This window comes from Aquila chrysaetos, chromosome 14 (genome assembly GCF_900496995.4).
Source record: "Aquila chrysaetos chrysaetos chromosome 14, bAquChr1.4, whole genome shotgun sequence".
Taxonomy (NCBI): Eukaryota; Metazoa; Chordata; class Aves; order Accipitriformes; family Accipitridae; genus Aquila; species Aquila chrysaetos.
Genome location: NC_044017.1, coordinates 3,009,067 through 3,027,286, shown reverse-complemented (window position 1 = coordinate 3,027,286; position 18,220 = coordinate 3,009,067). Strand labels below are relative to the sequence as shown.

Genomic DNA, 18,220 nt, shown 5'->3' with positions numbered 1-18,220 from the left:
TATCAGTCCAGACATGAACTTGTGAATTGTATGAATTGTCATCTTTGCATATACAATGACTGAGTTCTTCACTAAACCTATCAAAATGCTGGAAGGTGTTGGTAAAACTATATAGTTGGGAAAGGCTGGTTAAGAAACTCAATGTTCATATTACCCCTAAAAACCAAACAGGCCAGTTGCACCTTCCATTTTACATTGTTGCTAACCAGATAGATCCCATTTATTAAATAAGCATAGGGAAATTTTCTCTCCAACACTCATCCAAGCCAAGGGCAGTGTTCCCCCTTACTAAGGAGACCTTTGGGCTGGAGTTGAGTGCTCCAAACAAAAAGGGGGGTTTTTGTAACACAACTGATATTCCAAGACATGACAACCAAACCATGAGCCCGATCCCACCATTAACATTACACTCTGCTTTTAAGAACATTTTGTGATCTGTTAACAGCAGAATGGGAATTTGTATAAAGTGTATTAACCCATTTATCTCCCAGATTATCAGTAGACCTTTTAAACTAAAAACTGCCTGCAAAGAACCAAAATCTAATAGAACTAGCATCCACTGAAAAATCTTTCATGCTTCTTTGTACATGCCAAACTATGAGATATCAGGGCAGTAATACCAAAATTGACCTGTAAGTGTTCTTTCAGGTCCTTGTACATCCATCATAAATATGACTATTTGTCTCCTGTTTAGACATTATCTTCTTAAATCCTCATTACAGTATTGCCAAAAATGGAGCAAAGTCAAGTGGACACAGCTGAAATGTCTGCTGCATGATGAAGAAGAATCAAAATAAAGGTCATTTTGTAAGTATTAACAGACTCATGAGCGTGGAAGAGCAGGAAGGGAAAGGAGTACACAGTGAATACTATCTGTATAGTACATGGAAGTGCAGGAAGGCTCTCTATAATAAAATTAAAACTACCTTTTTTTTTTCACCTTCTGTAGAACAGAAGAACTTTTAGCAATAAGACCCCAAAATTTTGATATCTCAGCCACAAAACCCAAAGCTCATTTGCAGGACATCTGGGTACCAGTGGATTTACTGGCTTTGTTCATTCCTCCCTCTACTCCACTCAGGCAAATCCCTCTGCACACAGGCTGGATGCCACAGTGAGCAGAGCTTGTGCTTTCCCTAGAGAAATTTCAGAAGCCTTTTCCCTTCCCATCTGTTATTCAAATCCACCCTAATTTGTTCCGAGCAGAGCTTGTTCTCTGAAGGGCAGTATTTGCCCCACAGCACCATAAACTCAAAATTCAGAATCTCTTCATTCCTAGAGCACAAGTTTCTTCCTATGGAACAGCTTTGCCGTGCTGAACCTCATCATCAAGTGGCAGGGCCACGTGCTGCGCTCCAAGGGTGATGGCCATTGTCACTATGGCATTAAAAGCAGTCACCGGACACTTCCCCTCGTCCCTGAAGGGAACTGTAGGAGAAAGACCATGAGATCTCTTATGGAGCACAGCAGAGGTGTCCTAGCTCTCAGGCTTTTAAAAAATCCATCAGGATTTAAAATGCATGGAACCATACAGTGCTGCTGAGGCCCTGCACCGCGGCGAAGGATGTGAACTGAGAGGAGCTTTGTATTGGGCCCACAGAAGTGGGGAGAGTGGTGAGAAAGCCTCGCTCCAAATCCCATCCCCAGGTAGAAAAATTCCCCCGAGGGGTGCTGCAAAGCAGGATTTTCACTCGAACAAATTTATCTGAAAGGAAGATGGGGAGAGAGAGCTGAAGGAGGAAGGAGGGGAATAAGCAGATGGACTGTAGTGGAAGCCATGGCACTGGCAAAAGTAATTGTCCCATGCCCGTGTCCTCTGTGGGCTAAGAGGAAATACAGGTTAAAGAGCTCTGTAACAGGATAATCTCTAATTAGGTAACTATGCATCTAGGGGCAAGAGCTGTCCACCCAGTCATCAGCCATGGAATATTATAACAGAAATGGTGTCTTTTAACAAGGCTACTACAGGAAATGTAGGAGCAACGGCTAATTTATGACCTCAAAAATAGTGTCATAACAGTTGCCCAGTTATGAACAAAACAGAAAAAAGAAGGGAATGCCAATGCACACTGATGTAAAATGAGCTTGCAAAAATATCTGAGTGAAAAAGCTTCAGCTCCATCCTTTCGGTATGAAAGCATTGGGTGTGATGAAAGATCTGGCTCCTATTGAAGCGCAGGTATGACTTGAGCATGACTCCAGACACACCTACTTATTAGCACTAAGACAATTGTTAATGTAGAACTGCTCACCACTAATTTAAACAAATTGCATATAATTGGTTCCTATAAACCCTCCAGAAAACACTGCTTCACTACCTCGGCCGCCTGACTGCCTTTGTGTATTCTCAGTTCAAAAGGCTTAGGCACTCACAGAGGGTACCACGAACAGCAGGTTTAGTATCACAGAGCTTCTTGGCTTAACTGCCCTCCTAAGTCAAGCAGCACTGAACTTAAAGCAAGAATTTTTACATTTTGTTTTGGTGATGGACCTTTATTTCATAATTAGTTGAGTGTACTGCGGTCCACTGGGCAGCACGTTACACACTGGCCATCCCACCAGTGCTCTTTCGGAAGCTTTATAAACTCACCATTACATCTAACCGTAAAAGGATTAATATTTTTAGCGCTATTCTTTGAAAAGTACTGCTAATATCTACCGATGCCACATATTTCTACATTAGCCAGATCTTTCTGTACTGGATTAAAAAAAAAAAAAAATTAAAAAAAAAAGATAGTACTCTGTCAGGGACTTAGGATACTGTTGTTGCACATCCCCCTCAGGGAGAAAACATGAGTGCTATGTATCAGGGGCAAGGAGACCACCAGCTGACCCGCTTACTAATTTGTATACTGCAATGTTTGCAGTTTGAACTTTCATTCTCTAATATGCCTTTTTTTAAAAGTATTTTTCAAAAGGATTAGAATTTCCTGCCAACTCAGCCTTTCATTTTACAAATTTGCTTCAAGGTACTTCATTGAAGACACATCGAGACTTCGGAAATCTATTTGTGTAACCTCCAGTTTGTTCTGGTTTCCACTGTTGCCTGTACCTAATAGAGCAATGAAAAAAACCAAGAACTTTGAGATTCTGAGAAAAAGCTCAAATCTCTTTAGAGGGAAAACCCGAGAGGACTGTGTCCACATGGGGGGAAATTGTTGTTCTGTCTCAGCCATTCATTTGCTGCTTGTTCTATTTGGTTTCTGTAGACCTAGATTAGTTTCATTATACGTTAATGCCCTTGAATGCAAACTGGGGAAGACATGCTTGTTCTGCAAATTAGTCACTGTAAGTTAAAATAGACAAGAAGATGGAGCAGACTGAGGCTGACGCTGTAAGAGTTATTCAAGTAACAGTAGATTAAGCACAGAACCATTTAATCTGTACAAGAAAATTATTGTCTTCCACAGAAACAGGGGCCTCTCCTTACAGAGACCAAGGAGTGGTGGATTAGCAAGAAAGGATTTAAATTTAGCTAGATTTTAAAAACCCAAAGCAGTGTGCCAAGGCCAAAACAACCTCTCCCTTTTCCTCGGAGGGCAAAGATCCCTTCCATCCAAGAATGGTCCCACACTCTGGCCATGGAGAGCATGCTCCCTTTATCCTCCTGTAAAACCCTTCTTTGGAGGTCTTTGATGACCTAATCTGACAATGGAGCACTGCAGCGTAAAGCCAAGAGCAAGGAACTTTCAGAAGAAGTATTAAAGCTGGTGCTTTCAGGTAGCATGCCAAAAAGAAAGACACTGTAAATGAGGAGACACCAAAAAACTTCATTTCCCCAGCCTAGAAGGGGAAATGAAGAAAAGATATTTTCACTCTTGGAAAGAACCTCAATGCAGTTCATCTGGCCCAAACTGGCTTAATTGCCATGCCATGTGAAAGGTCCTAGACAGGTTACATTAATGTGCTACTAACTGAAGAAACAGTTTCCAACGTACCTAATAAATTGAGAAGTATTTATACTAAAGTCTTTTACTCCTCTGTTGCTAAAAAGACTTTACCGGCTTAGAAGATTTGACTCAGCTTCCAAATTTACAGAGCAGTTAGAGTGGTTTCAGAAATCCCAGCTCTTTGTAACAAGCCCTTTGTAACAAGCCCACATGCTGAACACAGCTCCCCACTGTGCTTTGTTTTAAGGCAACACAAAACTATGTCCCATCATCAGAGCTTTTCACAACTGGCTTTATCGTAGGCAATGAAAACATAAAAATCTTTGTTCGTGTTAAATGCAACACCATTCTTAGTCCCAGATTAAGTAATGATACTTGGGTTTCCTAAGATTTTTAATTTGTAAAGGAACAGTCACCTTAAGGGGTTTTGGGGGGATTCATGAAAAGAGGAGAATCCACTGCTTAAATTCAACCTTTTCATATTTATCATTAAATGCAAGAGTAAACATACCCTTTGCATCCTCAGAGAAAAGAATCAAGAGATTCCAAGTGCTATAAACTGATTTTCCCTAAAACTATTTTAAAAAAAAACAATAAACAAAAAAACAAAACAAAAAAATAAAACAAAACCCCAAACTGCTTTGTGATTTCTGATTTTCATTAATATAGGCAAAATACACACCAATATACTGGAGCATACTGCCACACTATAAGCCAGACCCTTTTAATTCACAGACCATGACCAGATTTAGCCTGCCAAAATACTGAAAGCATCGATAATCAGTGAAAAGTGTTTCTTTACTTCTGCTCCTCACAACTATATAAGGGAAGAGAGGGACTGGTGGTCATGTGGGGAGAAATATGTACCCTTTAATTAAAGGAAGGTCAAGAAGCACATGCAGCAGCAACTCAGGTCTGTGTCCATATAGCTCGGCAAATAGAAGATGGCCATGCAATAAAACAACGGGTTACCCAGATGACGACAGTGTTGACCAGTTTTGCTGCACATGCTCGCACAAGTGAAGGGGTGATCCCTTGTAAGGTCAGTGAGGAGGAAAGCAAGTACAAGTCAGTGAAGTGGAAGAAAAAGGTTTTATTTACAGAGGAAACCTCCTGTCCTTCAGCTCTTCCTTACCCTGGAGCTGCATCTTCTTCTTGTCAGAGAGAGGAGAAAGACGAAATCTGTTACTTTCCCCAGCAAGACTGAGCCTCCCTTCCTGTCTGGTTCGCCCTCCTCAGAAATTCATTCTGATTCATTCCTTGCAGACTGAGGTCTCTGCTGCTCAGCTGCCAGACTTTTACCCCGAAGTGGGATACTCTGGTCTCCCTCCTCCACCTGCATTTCACAGGGTTAACCAAGAGCCCATGGGAAGCCCCATTCTAGGTGCTCCTTCCTCAAGAGGATGAAGCTGGGATTCATCCCTTCTACTGAAGCCCTAATATCCCCTCTGCCTGGCTGGGATGGGGTCATACGCTGTTATTAGTCCAGGTGAGTTCCCACACTGAGGCGGGGGGCACAAGTAAATCACCCGACAAGCAGAGCTTGCCCTAATTTTCCTTAGTGGAGGTGAAAGGGGTTTTCTGATCCTCTTTGGCTGTGCTCATACTGCTAAATAAAAGAAGTGCTACGCTCCTGGTCACCCACACTTGTTCCTTAAGTCCCAGGCGGTTTTGGACCACTTCAGCTAGCTCCCTCCAAGCCAAATCTGCTTGGGAGGGTGGTAACTGCAAGTAATGTGGACGTGAGCCAGCCAGAGCCACTTGGACTTGGATCAATCCCCAGCCCTTTTTAATTAAGCAATATAAATTCAGTCTTGGGTTCCTGAACAACTAGGAGGAGTTTAAGGTGGGGGAAGGATATCAGTGCCAAACTGAAGGTGGACAGTTCTTACTCACAGTTCTTACTTGCCATCTGTTAATGAGAAGAAGAGACTGGCTCTGCCTTTGAAGTTACTTTAAGATCTCCAGTAGAAGCTTCTTGATGTAGATTTATGGTGATCTACTGGGTCTGAATGGCACCTAACATTCTCGGCCTATTCGACTGTGGACTTAATAAGCTATTGGAAGAAAAAGGCAAATTAATATTGAACCTATCCTGCCCTCCTTCACAGTGCCTAATGCTTGGAAGTGTGCAGAAATGCCTTTGAAACCTCCTGACAGAGACAAAAGCTTTTTAAATGCTTCCAGCGTTGGATACCTCTATAGTTCAGACTGCCCAGTGCACGGTGTCTGATACAAAGACATACAAAGCTGAAGACCCATAGAAGCACATTCACTGCATTTTAAAAGTTGTGTCGTAAATCGGTTTGGGAAGAGGGGAAGTAATACATTTCCTCTCACCAGCAGTTACTGTGGCAACTACACCGACTGTTTCAGCTTCGCTTGAGGGCCACCCTCGTGAGTCGACTCGCGTGCCATCCCTCCTGCAGATGAGCCTGCAGGTGTTAGCCCAGGCAGCTGGAGCCCACGTAGGACTCCACAAGTCCACACAGGTCCAAACCGTCGAGGGCTGCCAGGCTTGAGACCGTCGGTGCGACAGCAGGCGGGCAGGCAGGAGGCACCGGACGCTCAGGCTAAGGTCACCCTGGGGGCCACTTCTTTGGAGCTGTGCAGTGACAGCTGGTAGACTCATGAGCGTGTGGGAGCACCTTCATTTAGAAAAGCCAAGCAACATTTACAAGGATATCTCACCTTTAGTGAGATAGCTATAAATGGAACAAATTGAGAGAAGCTAGACTCTCAAATGTAACTCTCTTAGATGTCCTTGGGAAAGAAACACTTCTAGAAATAGATGTTTTCCATGAAAATGCCCTTAAATTTCAGATCTATTTGCTCTTCGATTGATAAGTAGCTTAAACAATTTCTAAATTCTGCTTGCCTGTAGGACTCTATCACTAACCTGTCTAAATGACTACAGATTCCTTTAATCCCTTTATTATTTACTTTATAATTTCTTTTGTCATTCTGGTTTTTCATCTCCCTCTGAGAATAAGTGGGAGAGAGAGCATCCCACACTATTCATGTATCATCCACACAGCACTCGAAAAAAATCTCACCTAATGTACTAACACCGCATTCTGACTTACTTTTGTTCGAACTTCACCAAGTTCCACCCCCAAATTCTTAACCTATATATATGACTACAAGGGTTTAGTACTTCTCCTTTCCTCATCTTCCATCTTAAATCTATGAGCAGGTATTCTTTTTGACAGCCAACTTAGACCGCAGTCATTCCAGCCAGACACTGAAAGCCAAGGAAAACGGGCCTCAGCAAACACAACAAATCTTCATGTTGCTGTCTCTCCTGATATTTTATTAAAACATTTTAACTTAGCCTGCACAACTTACAGCTTACTTCTGCTTTGGTTATAAGGTCCTAAACTGCTGCCACCTCCGCTTTCATCCTGATGGAAGCTGGCACAACTGGAGTTAAATCATTCTCACCCAGCATCTAAGAGGCCATGAAACTAAGTAGCCCTCCAGTTAAACTGCTGTGATATTTACCTGCATATCCTTAGGTTCAATTGTTTTTTTCTCATTGTGCTTAAAGACTTTTTTTTTTTAATCGAGAGCACCATATTTATTTAGGTATCTTGAGGAACCCCTTAGATTGTGTTTTCCTCAATGGTGTATGGCAATGGTCAAAATCAACATGCGTGATGTTGAAGTGCTAAGAAAGCCAGTGTCTTCTAAGATACACTTTCACTGAAAACTTTCAATGAGGAGAGAAGATCTTCTGTGGCCCACAGATCACAGGACTCATCTCCACTTCATGTCAGTAATACCCTAGATACATCACCTCTTATAAACTGCAGAGACGAACTGAAATGAGGAAAGACACTAGAACACAAAGTTACAGTGACCCCATTCCCACTACCTTGGAGCACATTCCTCCTACCATGAGTAAACTCATTGATTTTAACCAGCTATGTATTACCTAGGAAACTACAACAGCTTTGGTTTTTTTTTCTCTTACACTTTTACAACTTCACAAACATTATCAGGGCTTAAAGTCCAGTTCGAAAACAAACTAAAGGCTCCTTCAAAACATGTGGGTCTTCATTACACACTACATAATGATGTATTTGCTGTAAAACAATCCCGTACTGCCTTTAGGTGCCCTGTTCCTTGGAAGAGTCCATGCTACAAGTTTCAAAGGTCAGAGAATTCATCTCTGACATGTTTCAAAACTTTGTGCAAGCAGGCAGAGCTCAACACTTCGCAACACAGGTTTTAATAGCACATACAGTCACCGGTTTTGCCACAAATGTCCCTGGTCAGCAGGAACCCTAGAGCATTTTGCACTGAAGTGCCGTGTTATAATCCCTTCATGCGGTAATGTCTCGAAACTAGACTACCAGAAGTGAACTGAATGAAAGGTGAACAAGGTGAGTCAAAGGAGAGCAAGATCCAGACCGCAAGTTTGCTCAGTCTGTACCCTGCTGAAGGTATGGACATACGGGGCATGCCTTGCATCCGCACGGGTTTCGCAGTTCTCTGGGAACTCTGCAGCGGGGTATCACGGCCACAAGCTTCAAGGAGACACGTAGCACCCATGTCAGCAGGCAAAGCCAAGACCTGGAAGCAATTCCCTACCAGGTCAAGTAAGAATTGCTCAGCAATATCATCCAGAAAACTTCCCTGGAAGCTGAGGAGTCCTGCTTTAACAGCAGAATCCCACATTTTATCCTAAGCAAGTAATATTCCTCAAACAAGCCTCAAAACAAATGAAAGGGATAACATTTGTCCTTGGGTCTTCTGAATCCTCTTGCTGATTTTACTGTCTTTTCCTAATCAATCACAGTTGCTTTACTGCCTCTGCATTTATGTACTTCTGCTACTGTTCTGCTACTGTAAATTAGCAGAAAACGGGAAACCAATCATTCATACAGCTCATGCCAAATAAAACAAAGGAGAGTCCCTCAGCCTACCCTTCATCCATCATAAATACCTATTACATCAGTAATAACCTCTACAGTCGTTCTGCTCACTGCCACTAGCTAATTATTCAAAGTGGTGGTGAGAACTTAAAAATATCTGAAAGAAATATAATTAAGGGCTAATTTTCCTCAGAGACCCTAACCCAAAGTAAAAAGGTGAGATGCTTGCACAAGCAGCAGATGGAAGAACTGCAAGAGATGTGAGAGGCTATAATGGAGGCGACAGTGTTTGGGATGGGTCACGGTCATATTCATAGAGATAAAACAGGTCTGAGTAAAGCCAGGAGACTAGCAAATGTTGGTACTGAAAGCCTGTATAACCCTTTTTTTCTTTTTGAGGCAGAAAGGCTCCTTCACATGGGGACAAACACAAAAAAAAGATTTATACTGGCAAGGGGCTAGGAGGAAATCTCTCAGGGGCACAAGGCTTTACAAATTTTAATCCACCTGTGAATGCTATTTTAAAACATGGATTTTAGTGAAAGCTGAAAGAGTCCAAGCCACAAAATTGCACCTGGGTTTTAGACATCCTGAAGTTAATTCACATCTGAGATGTTGGGTTGATCTCCTGGTGGGATAATCTGCCTAAATCACATTTAGGTTTGGTTTCTCAGGGACCATTAGTAGTCTGGGTTCGACTTGCAATTTCTAGTTGCAAGAAAATCAGAACCGTAAAGTGTTTTTTCGTATCATAAGCATTATGAATTAATAAGCACTATTATTAATTTAACCCTTATTAATATTCCCAATAGGATACTCTGTTTTATAAGATACTACTATACTAATGATTGAACTGATTTTTTTAAGCATTTCCCTACTCTATAACTTTTCCGCACCTTTTTCTATATTTTCCACTATGTTTTGCACTGGTAGTTCCTGTTCATCTCATTCAATGTCAATAAATGTACCTATACCAGCAATGAGCGGTATGTGTAGAAACTACTGGGCAATAGCAGTGCTCCATAATGCACTTCTCTAATGAGAAGCATGAACTGGGAACTGTTTAATCTGGACATTTTGTTTAAATGTAGCAGGACATACTTAGAAATACACTTACTGAAAGAGTAACAAGTTGGGCAAACTTGTCTTCTTTAAATTAGCATTTTCGGCTCAAACCTCATTAAAGGGCAATGAAATTCCTGTATATTTCCTTTGCCAGCATTGGTGAGAACCAAGAGATTTATATGTAAACAGAAGTCTTTGCTTTTATATGCAAGCTCTCTCTCTCCTGTTCAAACCATTCAACACTGGTACAAAATTCTAGTTTTCAGTCACGCTAGAGCTTAATTCTTTAAAAGCTTGTTCAAGGGAGCAATATCCCGCTTCTTCCCTCAAGAGAAAGGACTTTGTGAAAACATGCCCTTTGCAGGAGATACTTCCTTACCCCATAGGCCTAGAAAATCCATAGGAATGAACTCCTTTTAGCTGGACGAAAGCAGAGCCTGCAAAGGGATGTGTTGGCTGCTGCCTCGCCTTTGTCCTCCAAAGCCGGAGCCACCCTACATCCTCAGCAAAGACAAGTTATACTGTGCAGGGACTCAGAAAATAGAAATGCCGAGTACTTTCTGACAGTCCAAGGAAGGAGAAGGCACCATGAAGGAAGTGCTCTTCACCTTATAGATGAGATACTCACCCCTGAAAATCTCCCCGTTATCGGTAATCACAAACGCGGAGCAAGAGTAGCAGCATTAGCCTCTGTTTTTCAACAGGAGAAGAACGAAGGAGCACCCACTGAGAGCACAAACCCCTCCACACCCTTTCTGCACAGCACGCGGTTACGTGGAGCTCGCTGCCATGCAAAGTTTTTGATGCCCAAAATAGAAATGCTGCTTGATGAGCTAAGGTGTATCGCTCCTTCAGAAGCTACTACATGCACTGGCCTGAATAAAAGCTCTGATTTCAGACAGCCTAGTGACAGATGAAAACTGAGAGGACAGATTAGAGGAAGGATGAAACCCAGATTTGCCCCGTGTCTTATATTCTTCTTACACCACCTAAAGCCCAGAGCTGAAGACAGAACATGTGCAAGAGCTAAGGCGCAAGTCCCGCACGTTCTGTATCCTCACTATGTTCTTATCTTTCCAAATGACAAAGCTGCGTGAAAAAAACATGGATGACACGATGAATTTTCAGAGAACAGCGAAGTCTGTTCCCCTATCAGCTCAGTGAAACACAAACCTTTCTGGAACCTCTTAAAACAAATTTTTCATAGAGGATTACAGCTTATTTGTATCACTGCCTGAGAGCAAAAGCCAAAACAATTCCCATGGAATTAAAATGTTTAACCTTGGTTCAATTCTACTGCCTGATGGGACAAGGTTAATTTTAGTGCCACAAAACAATTAAGCCAAGTAATTTTCAAGATACTACCTTCAGCGTGCAAATGTTAAACTTGTTCAGTGCAATTCCTCATGCTGTTTCCAGTTAAAAGTAAAATAAGCAGGTGTCAGAGTAAAAACACAAAAAACGGAAATTAAAATTACACCATCAATTTCTGCCAGGGGCTGAGTGTCATTTATTGTCATCTGACCCACACAACTGTCCAATGTTAACTCTCAAACTATTAAAATGCTGCTTATGTTCAACATAGTATGCTACCTAAACTAGTGCATTGAATTTAACTGCAGAAGGTGTTATTGTTCTGACTTGTGCATTGAATTTTACTATTGATACTATTACTCTGCCTTCTCAATGCTGTCTCATCAGCAACTATTTACTATCCTTGCTACTACTTAATGTGAGTGCTTCTAACAGAGTATGCTACAGGCACACAAGACCAGCGTTCCATTTATCCATTAAAAGCCTTTCACTTAATGATTTTTGAGGTTTTGCCCTCAAAAAGATCCTCTTCAAAGTCAGCGTGCTCCTGATTTGAATAACAACTTTGTTAGTTATTCAAACGCTATTTACCTTTGCTGCAGAATATATTAAAAAGAATACGTCACTTACATTTTCCTCGCTGTGAGTTCAGTCCATCATGGTGCCAAAGACCATTCAGTTCCCTTTGCAGTTACAATTTTCAGTACTTCTGAGTGGCTCAGAACCTCTAAGGATCCACTTCGAGAACACGATAAATAATCTTTTCAATAGCCAGTCTGAAGATGAATATACTCCTTTGAGCACTTTATCACATGGTCTCCAATAAAAAGATTTTCTTCCTAGTTGCTTCGTTTGTTCTGACAGTAGAAACACACTCTATGCAAGAAGCGGTCTCTTTCTGAACTAAACACGGCCCCGGTCCTGCAAAGTTTCTTTCCAGGTACACTGTTTTTCTACTGCATACGGTCTTTCTGTACAGGGGCAAGTAGCTCTCAGGTATGTTAATTGTACATCAAGCCTTGTGCTACACCACTGCAATTTTTTTCCCAACAGAGACTGCAGAATTTTAAGATCATTCAGTGTTTTGTCACTCAGTAAATTGTTCAGTAAATCAGTAATTTGTCTTTGAAAAACTATCATTCACTGAAATGCAAAAGGCAAACAAAAGGACCAACAGCACACTTGGGCAATGTTCAGGCATTGCCTGTGATTGTCAACAAGCAGGAAAGCAAGGCATAGGGTAGTAACAGCATGTCCAAAAGCACAAAAGCCATCTGCAACAGAACTAGGTATACAAACAAATCACTGCTCCCCAAGTAACAAGGTCATCCCTGACTGAATGCAGCCTGCTCCAGCAGGACTCGGTGCTCACAGGCGCAATCGACAAACGTCTGTAAACACTCAGCAGAGTTTAATTGGCACACCACCACTTCATTTATCCAACCACGTTCTAGCCTCGCAGTGTTTCTTCCTATGTGTTGAGTGATTATCCAAAAACTTCAGTAGTCACCCCACCAACTACAAAATACCGCCCCAGAGTCGGTGTAATGCCCTGCTTCCTATTGCTTCAGTTTTATGAAGTCCTCTCAAAAAACTGGTTTCCAGTTTCAAACAACTCTCTCCTCTCCAGATTGTATTTTTCCAGGTATTTTACATGGACAGAAAATCTTTGCAAAGGGACAAATTCTGAATGTCTAAATCACTCCTTATCTAAATTTGAAGTCAACAGGAGTTTTAGCTCAAAATTGATATACTTAACATAATCGAAGCAGGTAAGTAGAATAAACTTTGCACTCAAATGAAAACTGCATACACATAAATATTTAAACCAATGATATCTGTAAATACATTTTTCATATTTTCCCTATGCCTAAGTCATCCTTTGTGTATTTGAATTCATTTATAAATGGCCTATCATCAGCAGACATTGAATTAGGTGCAAGCATTTTATCACAGTAGGGAGATGCATGAGCAGGCATAAATTTCACCCCTTAACAAGTAGAGTATGCAATTTAATTTGATCAAGAATAATTAAATTTGTATAAATTCAGGAAACATATTCCACAGAGGATAAAACTTCAGTAGGTGAGGTACATGTAAATAGGCATTTTTACATCTGAGCAAGAGAAACATACCGCGGCTCGATTAACAGTACAGGAATTACGGTATTGAGGCAGTCAGAGCTGCTACGTGGAAGAAACTTCAAGGACTCGATCCTGCAGCTCTTCCTGAGGCAAAATACCCTTCGTCTTTTGGTGGGAGGTTTGTTTTCTATGAGTAAGGAAGGCAGCGGTGGCTGGGGGGGGGGGGGGGGGGCAATTTACTTAGAATTCAGATAAAGACACACACACACACTATCTATTTTATGGGCAGGACCCAGGCTTCTGCTTCAAACAGATCCAGTCTCGCACGGCTGTGCTTAGAACTTTTTCAAAATGATAAGCGACCATGAAAGAACAGTCTGACTATTTTACGGAGAAGGCGTTTAACACGGGACTGTGCAGAGATCCCAGTTCAGCCCCAACCTGCATTTCAGATGCTCTTCTTTTTAACTAGGCTTTGTGTTTGAGATGGATATGGGATTAATACTAACAGAAACCAAATTCCTCTGTCAGCAACGTATTTATAGTAGTGCCAATTTCCATCTACTCTCCTGTCAACATCCCTGACTGAGTTGGAGAGATGCCTCTCCTTGGAGGTAAATGGAGAGGAAACCTGATCCATCCTCTGTCTGCTGGGTTGCCACCAGGACTGAAATGTGATAGCAATTTCTGCCACGGGGGCATCTAGTACTCCAGCCGACCAGCTCCTCTCCCATGGGCACCCTAACAGCTGTCATTTGGTAAAAAATTCTACTTGCTTGCTGGATTTGCTTCAAAAAACACCCAGAGATATTCTCCTTCCCCGTTTCCCCTCAAGCCCCAAATCCTCCCCATGACTTAACCATTCCCTGACCGAACGTACCCAGTTTAGAGCCTGGGGTGGGGGGAAGCCACCGGGATGGCATCTTATCATTACAATCCCTGACGCAGTCCTTACAGTTTTGAGCAACTTTTCACTCTTTGTGAGAAAAAGTCTCTTTTGTCTCACACTTTCTGAAGTCCTCTCTGTGTGTGTATGATAAGCTGGAAAGGCAGAGTTAGATGGAAATAATTAAAAAGGCAAGTGAGGGCCAGGGAACCTGACATATTGCAATTATTTTCACACCAGACAGGAGGCTGCAGATACGTGGGGCTTCATTCCTTTTTGTACTATCCAACTCAGGAAAACTCCAAATAAAATTGAATTGGTGCAATGAAAGCCGCACTTATCGATTCTCAAAGTTCTTCTCCTTATTCCCTGAAGGAATGCAAAGAGGTAAATAATTGTAGCCATCAAAGGCAGCTCCTCTTCGTGGGATATCAAATTTGAAACAAAGGGGGGTTCAGCCAGCTGCGTTTCTATGATGGGTAAACCAAAACCTCCGGACAAAGCAACCCTGCCAGAGACCTGCACACACCCCACCGGCCCCCCCATCCCTCCTTGCCCTGCTCACCCCTTGCTCTGGAGCTCTGCCTGGGGCCGGTAAACCCGGGGGGGGGGGGGGACAGCTGGGGTCCCCGGGGGATGGCAGGGGAGCCCCGGGAGGAGGAGGAGGAGGAGGAGGAGGAGGAGGAGGAGGAGGAGGAGGAGGTCACCGGACAGAGGGGAGGGCTGCAGCCAGCGGTGGAGAGGAAACGCAAAGCGGAGAACATCTGGAAACGAGCCACCCGGTCCCGTGTCTGGAAAAAGGCCAGCTGATGAAAGGGACAAAAAAAAAAAAGGGGGGCAGCAGGCCGAAAACGGCTAAATAAACTGACATTACAGCCAGCGTTACCTGCCTAACCTGCTCCATTTTCCACACGGGTGGCTCGGCGGCAGCCGCTCGATCGTGCGGTGCCTTTGGAGACCAAAAAGCCCAATCGCTCCTGAAAAGTTTGGCGGGCAAAGGGGGGGGACCGGGGCCGGGGGAGGGGGGTTAGCGGAGCCCGCTCTCCCGCCGGCCACCCCGGCCTCGATGGAGACGATCTGCCCCCGGAGCAACAGCGCCTGTGACCCAGCTACCGGTTAATGGGGATAATTAGCCTCCCCCAGAGAGTCACCCGCAGTTTTAACGCTCCCGGGAACGGGATGTCAGGAGAGGGGCATGCGGCCGGGCTGGGGCTCGGCGTCCCGGTTCCTCCGCCCGGGATCACCCTCCCCGCCGGGTTTCTGCCCTCCCCAAGTCCGCCCCGCTTGCTCAGACCCGCTCCCCCCCCCCCCCCCCAAGTATGCAAACTGAAAGGTCTAGAAACCACCACCACCCCCAAGCCGGAGCATCTCTCGCCCCTTGCCCGCCTCGGGGCGGTAAGGTGGGGGACACACACACACACGACACACGGCTTGGAAGTTTGTGTGTCCCCCCCGGCCGGGGGAGGCGGCTCGCTGCAGAGCCGATGGGCGAGGGAAGGAAAAGGCACTTTGCGGGGGGGCTGAGCGCAGCCTCCGGCGGGGCATTTCGGGCTCTTTGGTATGCTGAGAAGCGGCTGCTCTCTGCTGCAGCGGCAGCGGCGGGGGGGAAAGGGGAGAGACGAGCTGGCAAACGGGAGCTGGGGCGGGGGGGGGAAGAAAAAAATCCTCCGAGGTGCCCACCTCGACACTCTTGAGCCGGGCAAAGCAGCAGCCGGCAGCCCGGCTTGCCGGGGCGGAGGAGAGGGGTACGGGCTGCCAGGTCCGCTGCTTGTTGGATGTTGGGGTGTCAGAGAGGGAAGGAGAGCCTATGATCTACTACACTGCAGTGCCAGCGTCAGGAGCCTCCTGCTCGGGAGCTGCCACTGCAGGGCAGCCGGCACACACACACACACACACACACACACACGGCATCCCTCCTCCCCTCGCAGCCCGGGCTCCAGCGGCTCTTCTCGCCTCCCCAGGCACGCAAGTGCTTGCAGACAACCGGCCGACCGGGGGGTGTGTGTGTGGCGGGGGGGGGGGGGGGGGGGTGGTTGGGGAGCGAGAACGGCGGCGGGAGGGGGACCAGAGCCCGGTGTGAGGGGAGGCGGGGAGGGCCGGTCTTTCCCCTGAAAAGCTCCCGGCCGCCGAGCATCCCTTCTCGCCCACCTTGCTGGCCAAGCCGCCGGCTTGACCCGCACGGCCGCCCCGAGCAAAAGGGATGCAACAGCAGCAGCGTGACCCCCCCCCCCCCCCACCCACACCCCCCCCCCCGGGACCGGGCGGCCCCGAGCACCTGCATTTGCATTCCTTATGTAATGTACTGCAAGTTTCCCCCCTCGGAGCCGGGCTGAACCGAAGCGCATGATCCTGGCTGCCAGGCAGACGCGGAGGCGCAGGCAGAGACACCGGCCTGTGCGGAGAGGGGTCAGCCCGGCGGGGAGAGCCGGGGCAGAGCCGCAGCCACCCCGGCGGGGCCGCTTGGCACAGCCGGCCGAGTTGCCGTCGGGGCACAAACCCCAAGAAAGTGTCCACCCCCTTTCCTCAATCCCCTCCGCCTTCCCGGCCTAGAGTCCCGGAGGAGGAGGAGGGGGGGGGGAGATAAGGGGGAGCCCCCAGGCCGGGGGGGGGGGGGGCAGGGGGTGTCGGGCTTTTTGACTTGAGAAAGCCGAGCGAGACGGGTGGGTGGGTGACATATTGCCAGCTAATCAGAAAGTGCTGTGCAGGACCTGAGCCCCGGCACACTCACCCACCGCAGGCAGGGCCGGCTCAGCCCAGCACGGAGAGCCGGGCTCCTCTTCCCAAAACTGACTGGGGGTGTGCAGGGGGGGTGGGCTCGCATGGGGGACAGGAGCGGGCTGGGGGGGGGGGGGTGTCTCTACCGGCATCCCCTCAAAAAGGGTAGCGATATAAAAGTTTCCTTCTTGGAAACAGCAGATGGAAACTAGGAAATGCAGGCTGGGCTAGGGTCGCCTTTGATTATGATTTTTTTTTTTTTTATCTTTTCCGTGGTGACAGTGGCCGAAGCTAATCCGAACCGCTCCTTGCTTATTCATACACGTATGCACATGCATGTCCGTGCCGGCCTCGTTCTATTTCCCCCTTCTCCCCTCAGCAGGATTGCAGATCTACCTCGGCGAGCAACAAGACAGGGTAGCATAAAAGAAAAACAACGCGGTGCAATGGATTGCTTACCAGTTTGGTTCTTGTTTTTCTTAAGACTCTTGCCACAAAGACACTGCAGCATATGCGATCCTTTGCTGAAAATGTTCCAAAGAAACCACATTGATTTGGGCGAAAAGCAATCCAGCAGCTTATACACCCTGAGAAAGAAGAGATCCTTGTGGTTGCATAATAATAAATTGAGACCAGTTCTCCTGAAGAGGGGCACCAGTTTTATCATAGAAAAACCGATTATATTCCGATCTTCTCCCAGTTTTTTCTCCTCACGTGGTGTATTTCTCTGAGACTTTTCAACGGATGCTTTTTTTTCAGCCAGGCTGAACGGTTATTCCCCCCTAGATCAACATCGGATTATAACCAAAAGCGTGGAGCGCAAAATGAAAGAAATCCCCTTTTTTTTTTTTTTTTTTGTTCCAGCCCGAAGCCGAACGAAAAGTAAGGTAGCGAAATCCCAGCCGAGGCCAAAACCTCACCAGAGACACCGGCAAAACGCGGCAGGCAGATCCCCAGAGAGAAAACCATAGCCTGGCACTTGACTGCTAGGAGGATGGGTGGATCCGCAGAACAAAAGCCACGGCAGGATCCATCCTACTGAACGACTGCCATTGTGCAGCCCCGCGGCGGGAGAGCGCACCCACCCACCGAGCCAACCCGCCGCCGAAGCCCGGCGTGAGGCGCAGAGGACCCGCCGCCGCCCGCAGCCCCCGCTCCGCCGCCGCCGCCGCCCGCCCTCACCCTCGCGGGCCGCTCGCCTCAGGAGGCGGCAGCAGCAGCAGCGACCCACCCGCCCCCCCCCCCCCCGCGCTCCCGCTTCCCGCTCTCTCCGCTCCGCAGCCTCGGCGCCCAGGCGCCGGAATGGGGGGGGGGGGGGGGGGGAGCCGCCCAAAGCCCGCCGGCCCCGATCGCCCGCCGTCACGTAGCCACGTGCGGGCCGGACCC

At 46.1% G+C, this 18,220-nt stretch overlaps 1 protein-coding gene across 2 annotated transcripts in view; it reads right to left on the bottom strand.

Annotated features, from left to right (window-relative positions):
- FGF14 (fibroblast growth factor 14) overlaps nucleotides 1-17,982 on the bottom strand; it is a 419,316-nt gene extending 401,334 nt beyond the window's left edge. For both annotated transcript variants that reach the window (XM_030036523.2, XM_030036526.2), the window contains exon 1: nucleotides 17,294-17,982. In XM_030036523.2, coding sequence (XP_029892383.1) covers nucleotides 17,294-17,501 — 208 coding nt within the window. In that variant the 5' untranslated portion in view covers nucleotides 17,502-17,982. The remainder of the gene's footprint in view (nucleotides 1-17,293) is intronic.
- Between the last annotated feature and the right edge of the window lie 238 nt (nucleotides 17,983-18,220).